Source organism: Emydura macquarii, unplaced genomic scaffold (genome assembly GCF_026122565.2).
Source record: "Emydura macquarii macquarii isolate MOO-44397 ecotype Brisbane River unplaced genomic scaffold, CSIRO-AGI_Emac_v2 contig_691, whole genome shotgun sequence".
NCBI lineage: Eukaryota > Metazoa > Chordata > Testudines > Chelidae > Emydura > Emydura macquarii.
The window spans coordinates 17,026,309-17,042,969 of record NW_027130828.1 but is presented as its reverse complement, the minus strand read 5'-3'; the positions used below and the strand labels follow the sequence as shown (position 1 = coordinate 17,042,969).

General features: G+C 46.4%; 1 protein-coding gene across 1 annotated transcript in view; it reads left to right on the top strand.

Annotated features, from left to right (window-relative positions):
* Positions 1-16,661, top strand: part of CACNA1B (calcium voltage-gated channel subunit alpha1 B) — a 433,344-nt gene that overhangs the window by 239,621 nt on the left and 177,062 nt on the right. Inside the window, exon 8 of the mRNA XM_067542172.1 lies at positions 11,124-11,239. Coding sequence (XP_067398273.1) covers positions 11,124-11,239 — 116 coding nt within the window. The remainder of the gene's footprint in view (positions 1-11,123; positions 11,240-16,661) is intronic.

Below are 16,661 nucleotides of genomic sequence, written 5' to 3'. Positions count from 1 at the left end.
CACCATTGTAGTTATGTCACAGGCTGCCTGTAGGCAGACGGGGCTCTGAAGAGCAGGGAGTGGTTCCCTGACGGGGAATTGTTCCTACACCCTCCCCAGGGTCATTCATCCTAGGCTGAGGGCAGTGCAGGGATATAACTGGTAGAGCCACTGCTAGAAGGACCCATCAGCTATATTCTCGAGCCAGAGATTTGCTCCATGGCCAGGGATGGCCACATGCTCTCCTCTCCTCCCAACAGCTGTGCAAGCTCCTTGTGTAAATGCCATCAGCTGCTCCGATCTATGCCTCTGGCTCAGCAAGGCCTGCAATGGGCGCACAGCTCCACGCGCTGCTGTTGGTGTGCTGCCTCCTTGTCCTCGCATCAGGAGTCGCTGATGCTGGTTCTGTTGTGCCATCCCTGCAATCGCTTCCTTTTGCCAGGGGCGAGAATGTCCAGGAATGGTTCTGAAAGGCGCCCGCTGTGCACAGCTCCTAAGGAAGGCAGACACATAACCATCATTCTCCGTTGCTCTGTGAGCCCGCTCTCCAGTTTTAGATGTCTAAAATAATCGGGCACTTGGCCCTTCCCTGGGGAGGTGCTGCCACAGCCACATCTGTCTCAGTTGTATTAGATGTCATCCACACCAGGAAGTTCCTGCTCATGTTTTGCCAAATGTTTCACTGCTCTAATTTCGTCTCATCCCAGCCCGGTTATACCCCCTTGTATTGCTCTAAACAAGTCCTCCTTATTCTTTCTGAGTACACCCTTCTTGCACCTGTAGATCGTAACCACCTCACCTGTAAGTGATTTCCTAGCCAAGCGTGACATATTTAATTCTTTTCCTCTTAAAGATAAAAGGAAGGATTGCCCAGTGGTTATGGTGCTAGCCAGGGATTTGGAAAGATACAGGTTCAATTTTCTGCTCTGCTACCGACTTTCTACGTGACCATGGGCAAATTGCTTATCCTGTCTGTGCCTCGGTTCTCCGTCAGTGAAATGGGGCAATAGTGCTTCCTTACCTCACCAGGGTATTGTTAAGGTTAAATGTGTTAAAAGTAGTGAGCTACTCAGATAGTAATGTCTGACTGGGAATAGGGGAGCAGGCATATAAGTACTGAAGAAGAATGTGTGTCATTCAGTCGTCACTGATTTCCCTTCAGTTTGTTTATATCTTTTTGATAGCGAGGTGCCAAAAACAATATTCCCGGCATGCTCACACCTGAGCCATATAGCCGTGGACTTGTGTCTTTCCTCCTCTGCACCCTGATACCTCTGTGCATGCAGCCTAAAATTGTGGTGGCCTGTATTGCTGCTGTGATGCATTGCAAACTCCTTTCTAATTTGCGGCCCATTGTCACTCCTAGATCCCTCTTGGTTTGCTGCCTCCTGCGTGTCTCTCTCCGCCACATACAGGCTTCAGATTATTTTCCCCCAGATTTACTGGCTTTCAGTTTTTTTAAAGACAAATTTCATTTTATTTCCCACCTGTGTTTCTAACCTCTCAGCAGCTGCTCTGGTTAATGCATTGAAGAGAAAGATGTTCTCTCCTCGCCTCGCCCATCCCTCCCCCAACCCTATGGCTCCTATCTGCGGGTATGAATAATTCAGCTGCTGCTGAGTTTGCCTTTGTTCTTTGCATAGAGGAGCTTTTCTGAGCAATACCGAAGGTTGGCATCTTTGAGGTGGCTGGGCTATGGCCGGCATGCTGTGACATGTTGGCGGGGGTGTGTGTGTGTCTCTGTTTTCTTTCAGCCGTCTCCCTGGCTTTCCGTTTCATGCTCTCAGAGGTCTGCTGCATCGCAGGGTGAGGGGGTGGGCCTCTATCTGAATTATTCAACTTCCAAAAGAATTCAAAGGGTCGCTGGCCCTGTTTCAAGTGACATTTCCCCATCAAAAATACATCTATCTGAAGCTAAACAAGGCAGGTATCAAAGGGAAAACAGCCTATGTTTAACCCTGCTCAGGTCCTGTGCTTTGCTGCTGTATCTCAAACCCCCTTCCTTTCTTTCACTGTCTTTTTCTACTTCTTCTTCGTGTCTGCCTAACCACTCTCCTTTTCTCTCTTCCTGGGCCCATTCCTAAGCATCTTTAGAAGTCAATGGGATTGACAGATGCTCAGCATGGAATGCCATTTGCATTTGAGAGTTTTTGGCACTTTGCAGGATTGGTCCCCAGTCTTCCAACTTCTTTCTTTCTTTCTGTCTTTTTCTCTCTCTGCTTCCTTCTCTCTTCCCCCCCTCCATTTCCCCCTAGAGCACTCTCATTGCTCGTAGAGCAGGTCAGCAGTGATTAAATGGATATTTAGACTCATCCAAGGTTGGTGTCCATATGTCTTTTAGTTGGATAAACAGAATCATAAAGCGGCTGCTTTTTGCTGCAGCCAGGAGGGATTGCATGTTACAAAGGATTTACTGTGCTCCAGAAAGACGTAACAGAAATATGAACCTGCAGAATAAATTCTTCCCTTGGAGCAAGGATCCGCTTTTCATAAACACGGTAACACTAATGCGGTTACTGAGGGAAGTGTAAGAACATTAACAAGATCGGATTCCTGGTGAGATGAGCTGCCGGGGCTTTGAAGGATTTGTAGCTGGGATTTGCAGGAGGGGAGAATGCCACCTTGCTGCAGAAAGGGTGGGCTGGCAACTCCGAGCAGGTCGACGGGCACAGCACTGTGGTAGTATCATCACCAGCTGATAACCACCTGAGGAGAAGCAGCTTGTTGCAACAGAGGCGGCTGAGTTCAGGTTGGAGCAGCCTCAGGAATAAGCACTCCGTGGGCTGGTGGGGGTCGATTACAACGGAGGGACGTGCCTACGGCAGTCTGGTACCGCCCACTGTCAGGAAGACAGGATACTGGGCTAGATGAACCATTGGCCTGGCCCAGTATGGCCGTTTGTTGTGTTCTTATGGTGTCTTGCTAAGCCATGCAGCTGTAACACCCCTGGCTTTCAACATGGTGTCACTTCCCGCCCTGTAATGGCTTTCTTCATCAGAAGCAAGATGGCCACAGAACAAAAGGGAAGACCAAGCAAAATTCACCGCTCCTCTTCTCCCACCCCACGGAGCAGCTGAATGAGCCAGGCACGTCTTAGGAGCCTGCTCCGTTCCATTGATCCTTAAGTATAGCCCAGTGTTCCTGCCTATGTGTGGAGGGGCTTTTGATGGTGGAGACTCATTCACTGTCAGGCCATGGGGAAAGGTTAGAGTGTCACCCTGTTCCCTGAGTGGAGAAGCAGACTGAACGCCTCCAAAATTAGGACTGTAAATGATTCACTGACCCTGGGCCGCTCACAACCAGCCTGCCAGCATGCAAGCCACTTCCTGAGTGTCTGTGTGTAACTGCAGACTACCAGCTACACCTTGGATCTCACCAGCCTTGGTTATACTGCATGGTAACCCCAGCACCTCCCAAGTCCCGGCTCTTCCCCCAGAAATGTATGTCATGTAGTGCCCAGCTCTCCCTCGGACAGCACAAATAAATTGTGTCTGTTCTTTAAGGGAATAATATATCAACTTAATAGTTTAGTTACCCAGACACTTCAGCTTTAACACACTGGATTAGACAAGTTTAAACACAATAAAACAAGTTTATTAACAAAAAAGAGATTTTATGGGAGCACAAGCAATGAGGCATAAAAGTCAGAAATAGTTACAAGAAAAATAAAGATAAAACATTTACTAGTGTCTAACTTAACAAACCATAGACAACGAGAGTTCTGTGGCACTTTAAAGACTAACAAATTTAATATTTGAAGACATTAGCTTTCGAGAGACTTAGCTCTCTTCTTCAGATGCAGTAATACAGAAAATAGGAAACACAGAGGTATCTTATATGTTTCCAGGTGCATTGAGAACAATGGGGGAGGTGGAGTCGGGCGGTGGTGGAGTCGGTACTTAAGACCTAATGACGACCATTGAGTAGGAGGTTTGCAGATCATTTCTAATTCAGCAGTTTCTCCAAAGAGTTAGAATTAGAAATGATCTGCAAACTTGACACATTCAAACTGGGTTTAAACAGAGACTTGGAATGGCTATCTCACTACCGAAGGTAAATTACTTTGCTCACCCACTCTCCTTGGGTTGTTCCACTGTCCTGGTCTGAAATGCAGAGGGACATTACTCTAATGCAGACCCATTCAAAGGTAGCATGAAAAATGATGCTTCTACATTCCCAGTATCATGGACTTGTTCAGAGGCTGATGTCTGTTACTTCTTGCAAAGTTACAGCTTTCCTCCCTTTTCTTTACATCTTAGGGAGCATTCAGCTCCTCTTCCTGCCTATCCTAATGCTCCCCCTCCATTGTGCAGTCCTATATCTAGTCCTGTGACTGTCTCTGGACTGTTCCTTTCAGGGTTGCACCTTGCACTTGAAGTGGTTGCTCAGGTTCCCTGGGATGCAGACCCCATAGTCTGGGGAAGAATGAATACAGCAGTGAATCTGTCAGCATGGCAGGTGGTGGTGGGACCTGCGCTGTGTAGATTCCATCTCTGAGCTAGGAAAAAGCAAACAGCTGAGTTAAAGGAAGAATCCCCCCAAACCAACCTTTTTGGAGGTAGGCAGTGCTTAATTTGTGCCAGGGCTGATCCCCAGCAACTCTGGGCTTGGCAGTTCATAGCCCCAGCATCTCTGGGCTTGGCAATTCATAGCCCTGGCATCTCTGGGCTTGCTGCATCTGTTATGGATGTAAAAAAATTGCTTGAATCCCAGCATCTCCTTCATTGCAAATGAAGCACTGCAGGCAGGCCAAACTCCCACCCTCTCCACTCCTCCCTGTTTCTCTTTCTCATGCCTGGTCATTGTTGGAAGCAGAAGTGCCAGATCGTGAAAGGACTCCTTCTTGGCAGATTTTTAGGCCAGTTTTAATTTCCTGAAAGGTTTGGAGGAGACTTGGAGAAGTATCCAACATTTAGGAGAACTATTTTTACCAAACCTCTGGACCATTTGAGGTTCCCTCATCACTAGTCATACCAAGGGTGGATTAAAATTAAGTTGGTCCCTGATCCACCAGAATTTTGGGAACTCCCCCTTTCTACCCCTTAAACTGGCTCTGCTTCTCTTCTCCCCTGACAAACTCCCCCATCCGCACAGCCCCCGCCCCCCATGAGCAAGTCTTGCCTTCCTCCCACACCTAAATCCTTAATTTTCCTCCCAGGTGAGGCCAACCAGCATGTGCCTGTCTGGCACCACTCAGCCAAGCTTTGCACCACCACTGCTGTGCTGACAGATTCCCTGCAGCACTCATTCTTCCCCTGGCTGTGGGGTCGGGAGCCCAGGGAACCAAAGAAGATGCTTTATTCCACCTCTTATATTCAGTCTGCATTAGGCATCAGCGGTCCTTTTCTCTATGCTGTTGAATGACGAGGCTGTTTAACATACTGCTGGTCTGTTCTTGGGCACTGTCCTACATTCAGCAAAAATAGCTTCCAAATTTAGCCCTCCGCAGAGCTCATCCGTCTCTCTCAGCCTACTTTATTTTCCTACCTGGAGAATTCTCTTTAGCCAGTGACCAACCCAGACGCTGCATCATCTGCCTGGTTTGCCAGCTGTAGAAGGAAGAAGAGCCTTTCCACCAGCTGTGCTCGTGTGGCTGGGCTTCAGTTGGGCGGGATCATGTTTTCCCATACAGTGCTGTGTGCCATTAGCTTCCTGCATGCTACGCACTGGAGATTCAATGTAGCTCTTCATCAGCAGTTCCCAGTTGTGGTGAAGGAGCTTTGGGCATCTGAACTAGGTTCTTTTTCACAAACAAAAGGGGCCTTTGCATGGGCCCAGCTCATCTCTTTTTGGGCATTGGATGGTGGCGAAACTGCTCTGCTAGGTCTGTGCCTCAATTTCTCTCTCTCTGCTTGTAGCTGAGCATGGTTTTTAATTCAATAGCCTATGGCTGCCATCCTGTCTTAGGTCATGCAGGAAGTCAGTAGTAGCTGACCCCGAGAGGCTGTTAGGAAACCCAAGAACGACGGACAAATTGTCCGACTCTTGCATTTCAGTTGTTCACTCTAAAATGGCAGAGCTTACCCTTGAGGCTTGCTCTGCAGAGACCAAAGGAAGGAAGCCAAGGGTTTGGCTGCTGTGACACAATTTGTCACTGCCAGAGGAAATTGTGGAAGCCACATTGCTTGAAATATTTACAACTAGCATGGATAAAGAACTTGGAAGACCTTCAACAAGCAATAATCTTCTGTTGGCTCCTGGTGGTGATTAGCTGAGCTTAACAGTCTCTTTTTTTCCTTACCTATGATTGAATATGATTTCCCTCAAAATGGCTATCCCAACATTTTTTACACTCTGATTTACGTTAATCTTCTACCCACCAAAGGGGTCACCAAATGAAATTAATAGGCAGCAGGTTTAAAACAAAGAAAAGGAAGTATAATTTTCAAACAACGCACAGTCAACCAGTGGAACTCCTGGCCAGAGGATGTTGTGAAGGCCAAGACTATAACGGAGTTCAAAAAAAGAACTAGATAAGTTCATGGAGGATAGGTCCATCGATGGCTATTAGCCAAATGGTCAGGGATTGCTGTTTGCCAGAAGCTGGGAATGGGTGACAGGGCATGGATCACTTGATGATTGCCTGTTCTTTTCAGTCCCTCTGAAACACCTGGCATTGGCCACTGTCAGAAAACAGGATACTGGACTAGATGAACCATTGGTCTGACCCAGTATGGCCAATCTTATGTTCTTTGTATCTCTTCCTAGTGGCTGGCTTCAGCAACTTTAACAGCCTGCTACTCCGAGCAAAAGAAGTGCATCCTTTAGCTCAAGTGGTTTGCGTGCTGAAGATCTTGAGTTCGATCCCTGTTCACAAGTGTGGTATTACAGATATATTCCAAATGCAGTCCTTATAACGCTTGATTATCTTGCATCCAGGCAAGGAGTGAGTGTGGTGTTTTCCATCGTGAGGCCTCCTGGCTGCCAGCCTCACTGTGAGGTCGTCCCTGAGTGTGGGGAGAATCTCTTTGGAGCCATGTTCTCACTGTGCCTCCCTGCAGGTGCTCAGCCGGCGAGGAGCTACTGGGAGAGGAGAGAGTGAGGTGGAGGAGGAGGCAGCAGCCAGTTTCCGTCAGGGAGCTTGTGGGGGGAACAGTCTGGCTTCTGGGGGCACATAGATGGACAGGGAGGTTGATGGGAGGCTGATGGGGGTGACAGGAATCTGAGGTAATCTGGGTTAGATTGCTCCAAGACTCCAGGCTCCCCCTACCCCAGCCCCTGTCATTTGCCTTGGTAAAAGTGGGGCATGATGGGAGAAAGTTTGAGAGACTACTGCCTTAGACTAGATAGATGGCTGCCTCCATCAGCACCTTGGTAACCTGGTACTGCCTTGGGTCACCAGAATTTATGCCCAGCCGGGGGAGAAGTGCTTTTTCTCTTTACACATCCCAGCCTATTCACAAGAGTAAATCAATGAAACAACATCTGATATTTTGTTCTATCTCCTTGAACCACTCGGAGTCTGTTTCTGGTGCCAGCACATTGTACTCATTCACACAACGTTAGGAGAGACTTGGAAAAGGGATGACAAACACTGAACAGGCTGTAGGCCTTCGAACCCCTAGACATGGTTGGCTCCAGCTCTGTCCAGCTTGCAGTGCATTGTCAGAGAAGCTGCTGCCTGTCCTGCCCCTGTCCTGCGGATTGATAGGGGTTTTCATCTGCCAGGCTGTCAGCTCAGTGTCTTTCCCCAGCAGCATTAAATTTGCAATGAAAAAGTGAGGAAACATCCCCTCTCCTAAAGTTAGAGCCTGGTGTGTGAAAGGCTCGGTAGCCGTGCCTGTGTGGCTGACTGCTGTTTGCATCTCACCCTACACCTCCCTGGTGAAAGCACTCTCTTGTGTTTCATCTACCTCCTGCTCTAAGCATGGGTGAGACCATGCTGCGGAGCATCCACCCACTGAAACCTACAGGGCCACAGTCTGTGGAAACTAGCCCCACTCTGTGAATACGGCCCAATGCTAGGAATCACCCTACAAGGAATAGTCCGGTCAGTTGAGAGCAGCTCTGCTGTGTGGCTGGATGCCTGGATAGCTCTCTCCCAGCTTTAACTTCTGTTTCGCTGTGGGGGATTTTTTGGTTGTCAACGGTGAAAATAACAACTTTGCTAAATAAATCAGAAGATTTATTTAATGCCAGCCACCCTCTTCTCTGGATCCTTCTGTGCTCTCAGCTAGAGACGGATGAACATTTTCTGTCAAAATGGTTTTTGATGGAAAATGGCTTTTGGATTTAACAGAAAGTTGTGAATTTCTTTTTTTGGAGGGGGAGAGGGATTTTGTTGAAAACCCCAAACTGAAGGGGGGTGGGGGGGAGAAAAGAATGTGTTGGTTTTCAGTTTTGTGCCAAAAGATCCACACACACACACAAATTAAAAGAAAATGTTGAAGAAATTGGGTGGGAAATGTGTTTCCGTTGAAATTTTTAATGGAAAAAAAAAACCCTCCTTATCAACTCCTCTGTCAGCAGGTCCATAGGGACAGTCCTCTATTTCCACTGTGCATCTACTCTTCACCCCCCAAAAACTCTTCACCAAAGCCACCTTGTCTCCAGTCTAGGAGGCTTGAGTGGCACTGGCAGCTTCTTAATCATACCAGAGAATTAATGAGGAGTGAAATGAGGCGCTTCTTCCTCCACAGCTTGTCCAAACTCAGCCAGCATTGGCGAACAAGACCTGGGTTGGAATTCAGTCTTGTTCTTCCTTTGGCATTGTTATAGCACATAACCTTAGGGTTAAACATATTCCATTTGTGGCTGTACCTGGCTGAGGTCACAGTAACGACATGTCTCCAGGGACTGGTATCTATGATAGCTGATTGCATGCAACTTCCTCCGCTAGGCAGTGTTGGCTGGAGCCTGTCACAGCATCTACCTCGTGCCTTACAAGCAGGATGTCAGTCAGTCTGGTTAGGAGTTATTACAATCTTGTGCCCTGGCCTGGTTTCTGCCTCATTTGACTGCAGGATATAAACCCACTAGTCAATAGGCTAAGAGCATATTTAACCCCTGTTAGACTTTACTTTTCAGATTGTGACTAGCGGGAGGTGTGTATGTTCAAGGGACTTCTCCCCACATCTTGGGGGCATTGCTCAAGAGACAACATTCATGGTCCCTGCCCTCAGGAAAACTCAGAGACTGCTCAGTCCATGCCCGTTACAGCACACCTTGCCCAGAAGGGGCTCAGGGGAGACGTTGGCCCCGTTTATGTGCCTCTCCCCGTCTATATCTTGGACAGGGCACGGGGTAAGCACAATCTTGCATGGAACTCTTCCCTGGGGCACTGCAGAGCCACATCACCTCCTACTCACTGCTGTCCCTGTCTGGCACAATCTAGGCCTGCATAACTTTCAGTGAAACAACACCGTATAGCAGTCAACGTAGCCCAGCTGTGCCTCCATGCCTGGCAGCTTTATATGAGTGCCGTCACTGCACCAGCACTGTCAGATCTCATTCCTCCTCTCTCGGAAAGAAATCAAATCTGATTGGCGGCCCCTCGGCCTGGACCGATGGGTGCTGAACCAGAAAGGAGAACATGAAAAAGAGAGAGAGGAAAGTCATTATCCCTGCTAACACGTGCAGGTTTGTGAATCAATACCAATGCCCAGAGTAACACGGCTGCTCCTCCACCCAAAAGATGGGGTCATGAGTTGTGCTGTTGCATGTGAGAGGGAAGAGGAGAGTCATAAGACTGAGAAGAGAGGGCCAGGGCAGAAGCAGAATAAGGGTATTGTTGATGGCAGGCATCGGCTGATAGCCGGTCTTGCTGTGCTATAAGTCAAGCTCTCACTGCAGTCCCTTCTGAACAGGTCAGACAATCCCTCTAGACTAAGTTAAAGTGCCACCTTTGGCAGATGAAATAAAGAGCACGAAGACAGAGCTGCCTCAGGCACCTCTAACCGCCCACCCCACCCCACCCTTGCTGGTTTTTAACCGAGGAGCATGTTTGGATAACAGGTTTGGATGCTTTGGATGGGAATCTAGAAAAGAACAACAAATATTAACTGGAGAGCTTTAGGGACTGGCTAGGTTTGGCTCACTGATGACTAATTGGGGGATAAGAGAAATACTTGGAAGGTAAGAACACCAAAGGTCCAGTCCTGATCTCCCTTACACCAGTTTTATCCAAGTGTAAACTCCATTGGCTTCAGTGTAGTCACTCCTGATTTAACCCCAGGTGAGATGAGAATCAGCCACAAAGTGAGAGAGGGTCTGTGCAGGGTAATTCAATGTTGCGTTACTGGGAGTCAATGAGATGAAACTGAACAAAGGAAATGCAAGTTGAATATCAGGAAAAGCTTCCTAACAGTGATGTGTGTTAGGCTGCAGAATAGCCTCATGAAGAAATGGTGGATACATCATCACTAAGGCCATTTAGAAGCAGACTAGAATATAATGTATCAGAGATTCTTGCACTGGCTGGGGGATGAATTAAATGACTGTGTTTCGGGTACTTCCTGTCCGACTCCTCCTTATCGTTCCATTTTGACTAAGGATTAGCTGATAACGTGTTTCTCTTTTCCATGTAACTTTAGCAACTAGTGGGACCTCCCTGATTCTCAGCCTAGGATTGTGTGAGATGTTTGACCATAACTGCCAAGTGCCCACCATCACTCTTGGTTCAAGTTAGACTTGTATTTGTGAACCTCAGCCCAGGCCCGTGGAAGTTCAGAGACAGACTAAAACTCCCCACTCTGAATGTGGAAGGCTGGCTGTGCCCCGATCACATTCCGAGTGCTCCACATCGGGAATGTTGCCCTGGTCCTCCAGGGAGCTTCCCACTGTGGGATAATATTTTGATCTTTTTTAAATTGTGGTCCTGGGAAGAGCAGAGGTTTTTGTTTACATGTCCCTTATTACTTAGTTTTATTAGTAGGAGTAGCAACATTATTATTGTTTTATTTATTTGTATTGCGATAGTTTCTCAGAGCTCCAGTTCTGGCCTGGACTCCATTGTGCTAGGCTCTGTACAAACATAGAACAAAAGGCTTACAATCTGAGTATAAGACCTGAGATGACAGTTGCCGCCCAACTATTGTCAAGTGTTTTGTAGGCATCCTGGCAAACGAGAGTTTTTCAAAGTAAATTTGACAGAGTTATTAATCTGCCTTGACCTTGTTGGATACACTTTCTCTCTCTCTCTGCAGCGAGTTTGCCAAAGAGCGCGAGAGGGTAGAGAACCGCCGGGCCTTCCTGAAGCTCCGTAGGCAGCAGCAGATCGAACGAGAGCTAAACGGGTACTTGGAGTGGATCTTCAAGGCAGGTAAGGAGAAAGAACTCCTCCTGCTTTGTCTCGACTTGGGGAATTCATCCATGGTATTAACATTTGCTGGGATTTGAAGAGGAGAGTGCAGTAATCAAGACACACGATGATAGTGGCCTGGACAAGGATTTTGTCGAGTCAGAGAGGAAAGTCTGAAGCTTTGAAATGTTAAATCGGAGGAAGAAACAGCAGCAGTTTGTATGGTCACCAGAAGCTGTTATTTCACACCATACTATGAATAGTGACAATCAAAAGCCAATTGTATTGACCAAGCTTTATTGAATGTAACTGCTCAACAGGAACTGCGTCAGTTAGTTAACCACACTTTATCTCCCTTTAATTCTGTGGTTCCCTAGCATTCAAGATAGGAACCATTCATGTTACTTTCCAATTCATAAATTGTCCCTACATTTGTTTACAACTCTGTGCTACTTCACATTCAAATTAACTGAAGGTTCATCTAGTAGCTAGAGCAGAGGAAGCCTCAGTTCTAATCCCATCTCTTTTTCTGCCTTGCTTTAGAGGTATGCGGACGCTGCAGCCGGAGGTGCAATTTTCAACTCAGATAAAAGTACACGCGCTACCTTTGATTGATCTTGCATGCTAGAAACAGCTATGTACCTGTGGCAGTGCAAGCTCAGGTTAGCCACCCCGAAGGCAGGCCCATCTGAAACTCTATCTAGCCCTTCCTGCCAGCCTGGCTACACTGCTATATTTAGCCTGATAGCTCAATCAAAGCTAGCGGAGGTATGTCTAGCCCAACTAGAAGCTATCCCTTCAATTCCAGTGTAGAGGTACCCTCTGTTTCCCCATCAGTAAAATGAGGATAACACTTTTCTTGCAGGAGTGTGGCATGGCTTTATTCTGATTGGTTAAAGGGCTTTGATGTGTTCTGCTGAAAGGAACTGTGCCAGATATTACTGGGATTGGTTATTTGGAAATTGAGATGCATAAATTGCAAAGCATACCATGAAATCTCTTTCCTTAAATTTGTGTGTCACTGTGGCATCTCTCTGTGGGAATGTCTGGTTGCTGTGTCACCTTGCACCTAAATGCCGCATGAGCGTGTAGTACAAATGCTATGAAATACCTATCGTGGCCTATGTGGTTATCTAATGACATGAGATCTGGTGTGACATTTAGAACTGCAGAGCTAAAAGGAAGTAGCTGAATCAGGGAATAATAAAACACTCCTGTAGAGGCATTGTTGGAAATACAATAGCAATACAATACAGGCTCCTAGTACAGCCTGAAGGAAGCTTCATGCAGCTAAATAAAATCAAATCAAATCGCGTAAGCTAAGTTGGGAAATCATTAAATGCAAAAAGGAGTATTGGGAGCTACGCTAAAGTTGAGAAATCAAGTGATCAAAAATCAGGCGTTGAAATCTTGGCCCCAATAAAGTGAATGGGAATTTGGCCAGAACAAGCTACTTCAGAGGAAGATGAGAGGAAACACATTGTGGACAATCCTGGACCAGCCAGCCCACATGTCTACTTAAAGAATGCTGAAGAAAGCATCTTGGCATTGCTAAAAGACCTTAGAGACAACTCACTGCTGGTAAATCAGCAAAACAATGTACCTTTAACTGGAGCAGAAATGGATTTAACTGAGACTGCTTTAACTGAGAGTTCATAACTTTGGCAGAGGTGTATCCACTTGAGGTATCTGAAACAAATGGTGAGAACCTTCATATGGGACTGCTTGCATGAGGTATACTTAATACAGGAAACCTTAATTGAAGGAGTGCTTAACAAGTGCTTTCTTAACAAAAGGATAGGAAAAGAAATAGAAAGTACTGGATTTAAATTTAAATACACCCATTTTCTTTCTGAATTGATTTCTCCCCCCTGAAATAGGGTTATAAAACAAGCCAGGTATTTCTGAGCTGTGTGAATGCTAATATATTAGCTGGAATTTAATTAGAAAAGTGGTTTGGGTTTGGTTTTTTTTAGTGCTTCCAACCTTGAAAACAGCCAATTTCACTTAAACTTCCCAGAAGAGCTTAACTTGGGGCTGAGACCAAATATGGAGCATTTTTGCTCAAAGGAATTTGTTTGAGGAAGTTGTGAGTGACAAGACTAGAGGAGCTGGTCTGGAAACTGCACCTCAGCTCTCAGTGCAGGTTTCAGAGAGAGTTTGGAGAGAAGTATTTGTTGCGGGAAGGCAAGGTGACCAGATGTCCTGATTTTATAGGGACAGTCCTGATATTTGGGGCTTTGTCTTATATAGGTGTCTATTACCCACCACCCGCTCTCCCGAATTTTTCACACTTGCTATCTGGTCACCCTACAGGAAGGCTAGGCCAGAGATGATTCCTGCATTTGGCTCTAAGTGGAGTATGATCAATCTCATCTCTTGGTAGGGTGAACCCCACAGTCTAGGTTCGGCTCCTGACTGTCTGTGACAGGGATATGGGCAGTTGTGTCTCGTGATTGGCACAAGAGTCATGACCAGTGATTAAAGTAGAAGATGGTAGCCCGAAATCAAAGCCAATGGTCAGAGCCGGAGTCAGAGGCCCGGCATCAGGGCCAACAGGAACCGGAGCTCAGGTTCAAGACTGGGGCTCTTGGCGTGAGGCCAAGGCAGGATCCGGGCTGAGGACAAGGCAGGAGCAGGGTCTGTCACAGCTTGGGCGAATGTTTAGAACTGCTGTTGTGCATAGGAGCTGGTCCGCTGAATCTTTCAATCACTCGGGTGGCACAACCAATCAGGCACCCTACTACAGGCCAGCGGCACTTGTGAGGTTGCCAGGAAACTGGCTCCGCTGCTGGCCCTGATTTTGACTGTCAGAGCTCTGCTTCCTGGAGCCACAAGTCTCCCTGAACTAGCTGATAGTTTCATGGCTCCAGTGAAACACCAGGTAGCTAGGGCCAGTCCCATGGAAGGCTTTGAATACAGGGCAGAGACCTTAAACTGGAACCTATTTATCTTGGGGGAACCTGTTCAGAGAATGGAACACTGGGGCGATGTGCTCATGGTGTGCATGTCATTAAGCAGATGGGCTGCAGCATTTTGTGACAGCTGGAGATTTTCCAGGGTGTGTGGCTCATTTCTTAGATACGATGAGTCACATTAATCAAGGCTGGAGGTAATGAGTGTGTGGATCACAGTGGTCAAGGATGAGGTGCAGACTCCTGGTGACCTGCACATGAGGCTGGTTGCTTTGTACTGTCGTGGTTCTTTGGACATCCAGGAGCATTGAAGAACCCAGAAAGACCCCAAAGCTGCAGACCATCTTAATAATCTGAGGGCTGATGCATTCAATAGAGAGGGATTGTTACAGAGGAAATGGTCTTGCCCAGAGGCTCACACAGCATACATTCACAGATGATCCAAGCGAGATTCGCAAGCCAGAGGAGAGAGGAGGAGATGGGCACAACAATAAGACCACAGGGTTACTCACTCCAATGGGTGCATGTCTTGATGGCTCCCTTGCTGTTTTGGTGGGGGTGAATTTATATTTTTAATGTATGAACTCGCTTCACATAGGCAACCCAGCAAGTATGAGCTTTTAGGAACTTTCAGAGGGATGTGGAGAAGGAGAGGATAGTCGCTAGGCAGACAGATTTTGAGTGGGTGTTCCATAGATAAGGGGGCATTATGGAAGAAAGGCCTGGAGGTGGACAGAACAGAAGGAAGTGGAATGTATATAGGGCCTGATTCTTCTCTCATGTTGGTGTAAATCTGGTGTGATTCTGTTCAAGTTAGCAACATATAGTGGTGTAAACTGGGAGGGACGCAGAGAAAAGTTTAGGTGATTCAGATTTTAAGGCCAGAAGGGAACATTTTGATCAACTAGTCTGACCTCCTGCACGACACAGGCCACAGAACTTCACATTGTAACTCCTTCATCAAGCCCATAACTTCTGGTTGAGCATATTTTTTAGAAAGAGACACCTAACCTGATTTAAAGACTGCAGAGAATAAAGCATGAAACCCATAGGATTTTTAAAATAAATTCTGTAGAAGGGTAGTCTCTACCCACCGATGAAATGTAGCTGCCTCCTTGTGCAAAATGTCTGTGGATTGCATTTTTTAACAGCCCTAGCCCAAAAATAAAGTTCTCTTAGCAAACGCCACTTCCTCAGCGAATTCAACACCAAGTGATATCTAGCTGGAAACAGGGGAAAGCTGTTGCTATGTTGGGAACCAACAGGCTCATTCACTCTATATAGGGAAGGGTATTTTTTCTTTGGCTCAAAGAGAAGGTGGAAGGGAGTTTATCTGAAATTATGCCCTTTACGGGAATAAAGGAGAAGACACTGATTTAATCCATGAAAATGATCTTGCTGCTGCTGCTTTCTTCATTAAACTCCTCTGAGCTGTAGCAACTATTAGGTTCTCATGCTACATTTCTGAGGGAGCCGAGAGCTAGAACTTCTCTCTGGAAAGAGAAAAGCATTCATAAGTCCCCAAATATTCTTTTGAAGACATTTCTCTTATCTTACAAGGACATGCATCATTTGAAAATGTTTTCGCTTTGGAGACTGAAAGTCTTACAATTCAGAGCAAATCAAGCCGCTTGCATTTTAATTCCTTTCAAGTCCGTCTCCTTGCCACAGCCCTTCACTGCCAGTTCTTGTGTGTTTCTTTTCCCCTAGAACAAGCGATCTTTGGGACATTTCATTTAACCTTTCTCTTCCAGCTCATTGTAGCGTGAGCGTCATGCTCCGGCATTGTGAGATTTTAAGAGCATCGGGATTCAGCTTTTATGGAAGATGCACAGAGACAGCAGTCCCCTCACACAGCTGAGACTAGAAGCCTGGCTTAATTAAAATGAGTCAAAGATATGCCAGAGATTCGGCGGGAGGGTGCTCATTCAATGGGAAAAGTTATGGGCCCAGATAAAAATTTAGTGGGATTATCCTTATAGATGCATTTTGTGTCTTTCATATTTACTAGGTCTGAGCCCTAATGACTTAATTTGATTCTTCTGCCTTGTTGTATTTCCACTGTATCTTTAATTCCAATAATCCAGCCTTTTCCTCTGCACACGAGGTCCTTTCTCTACATGTCGGTGATGAAGCAGCAGTGGTCTTACTGTTGTGTTGTCTGTCTTGCTAGCTTGCAAGGGAAAGGGCTGTCTTTATTTTATGCCATGTACAGCTCCGAGCATATTCTCAGCCCTTAATTAGTAGCAATTAATCTAATCTTGAAGGCAACTGTCACTATGATATATAAATGCAGAGAGTCCCTTACACCCACTCTTAGTGGGCATATGTTGCTAATATAACTCTTGCTCCTTGTTCCCTTGTCAGTTGTTCTGTCTGATGTAGAATTATCTCCTGCCTCGCATCCTATATCACTTAGAGGTTTGTGAGGGCTTCTAATAATTGTCTTTCAAATGTTGTATTTCATGCGAATCACTAAAAGCAACACAATTTCTAATTCCTCTGCTTGGAATTTCTTGTCAGGGCAG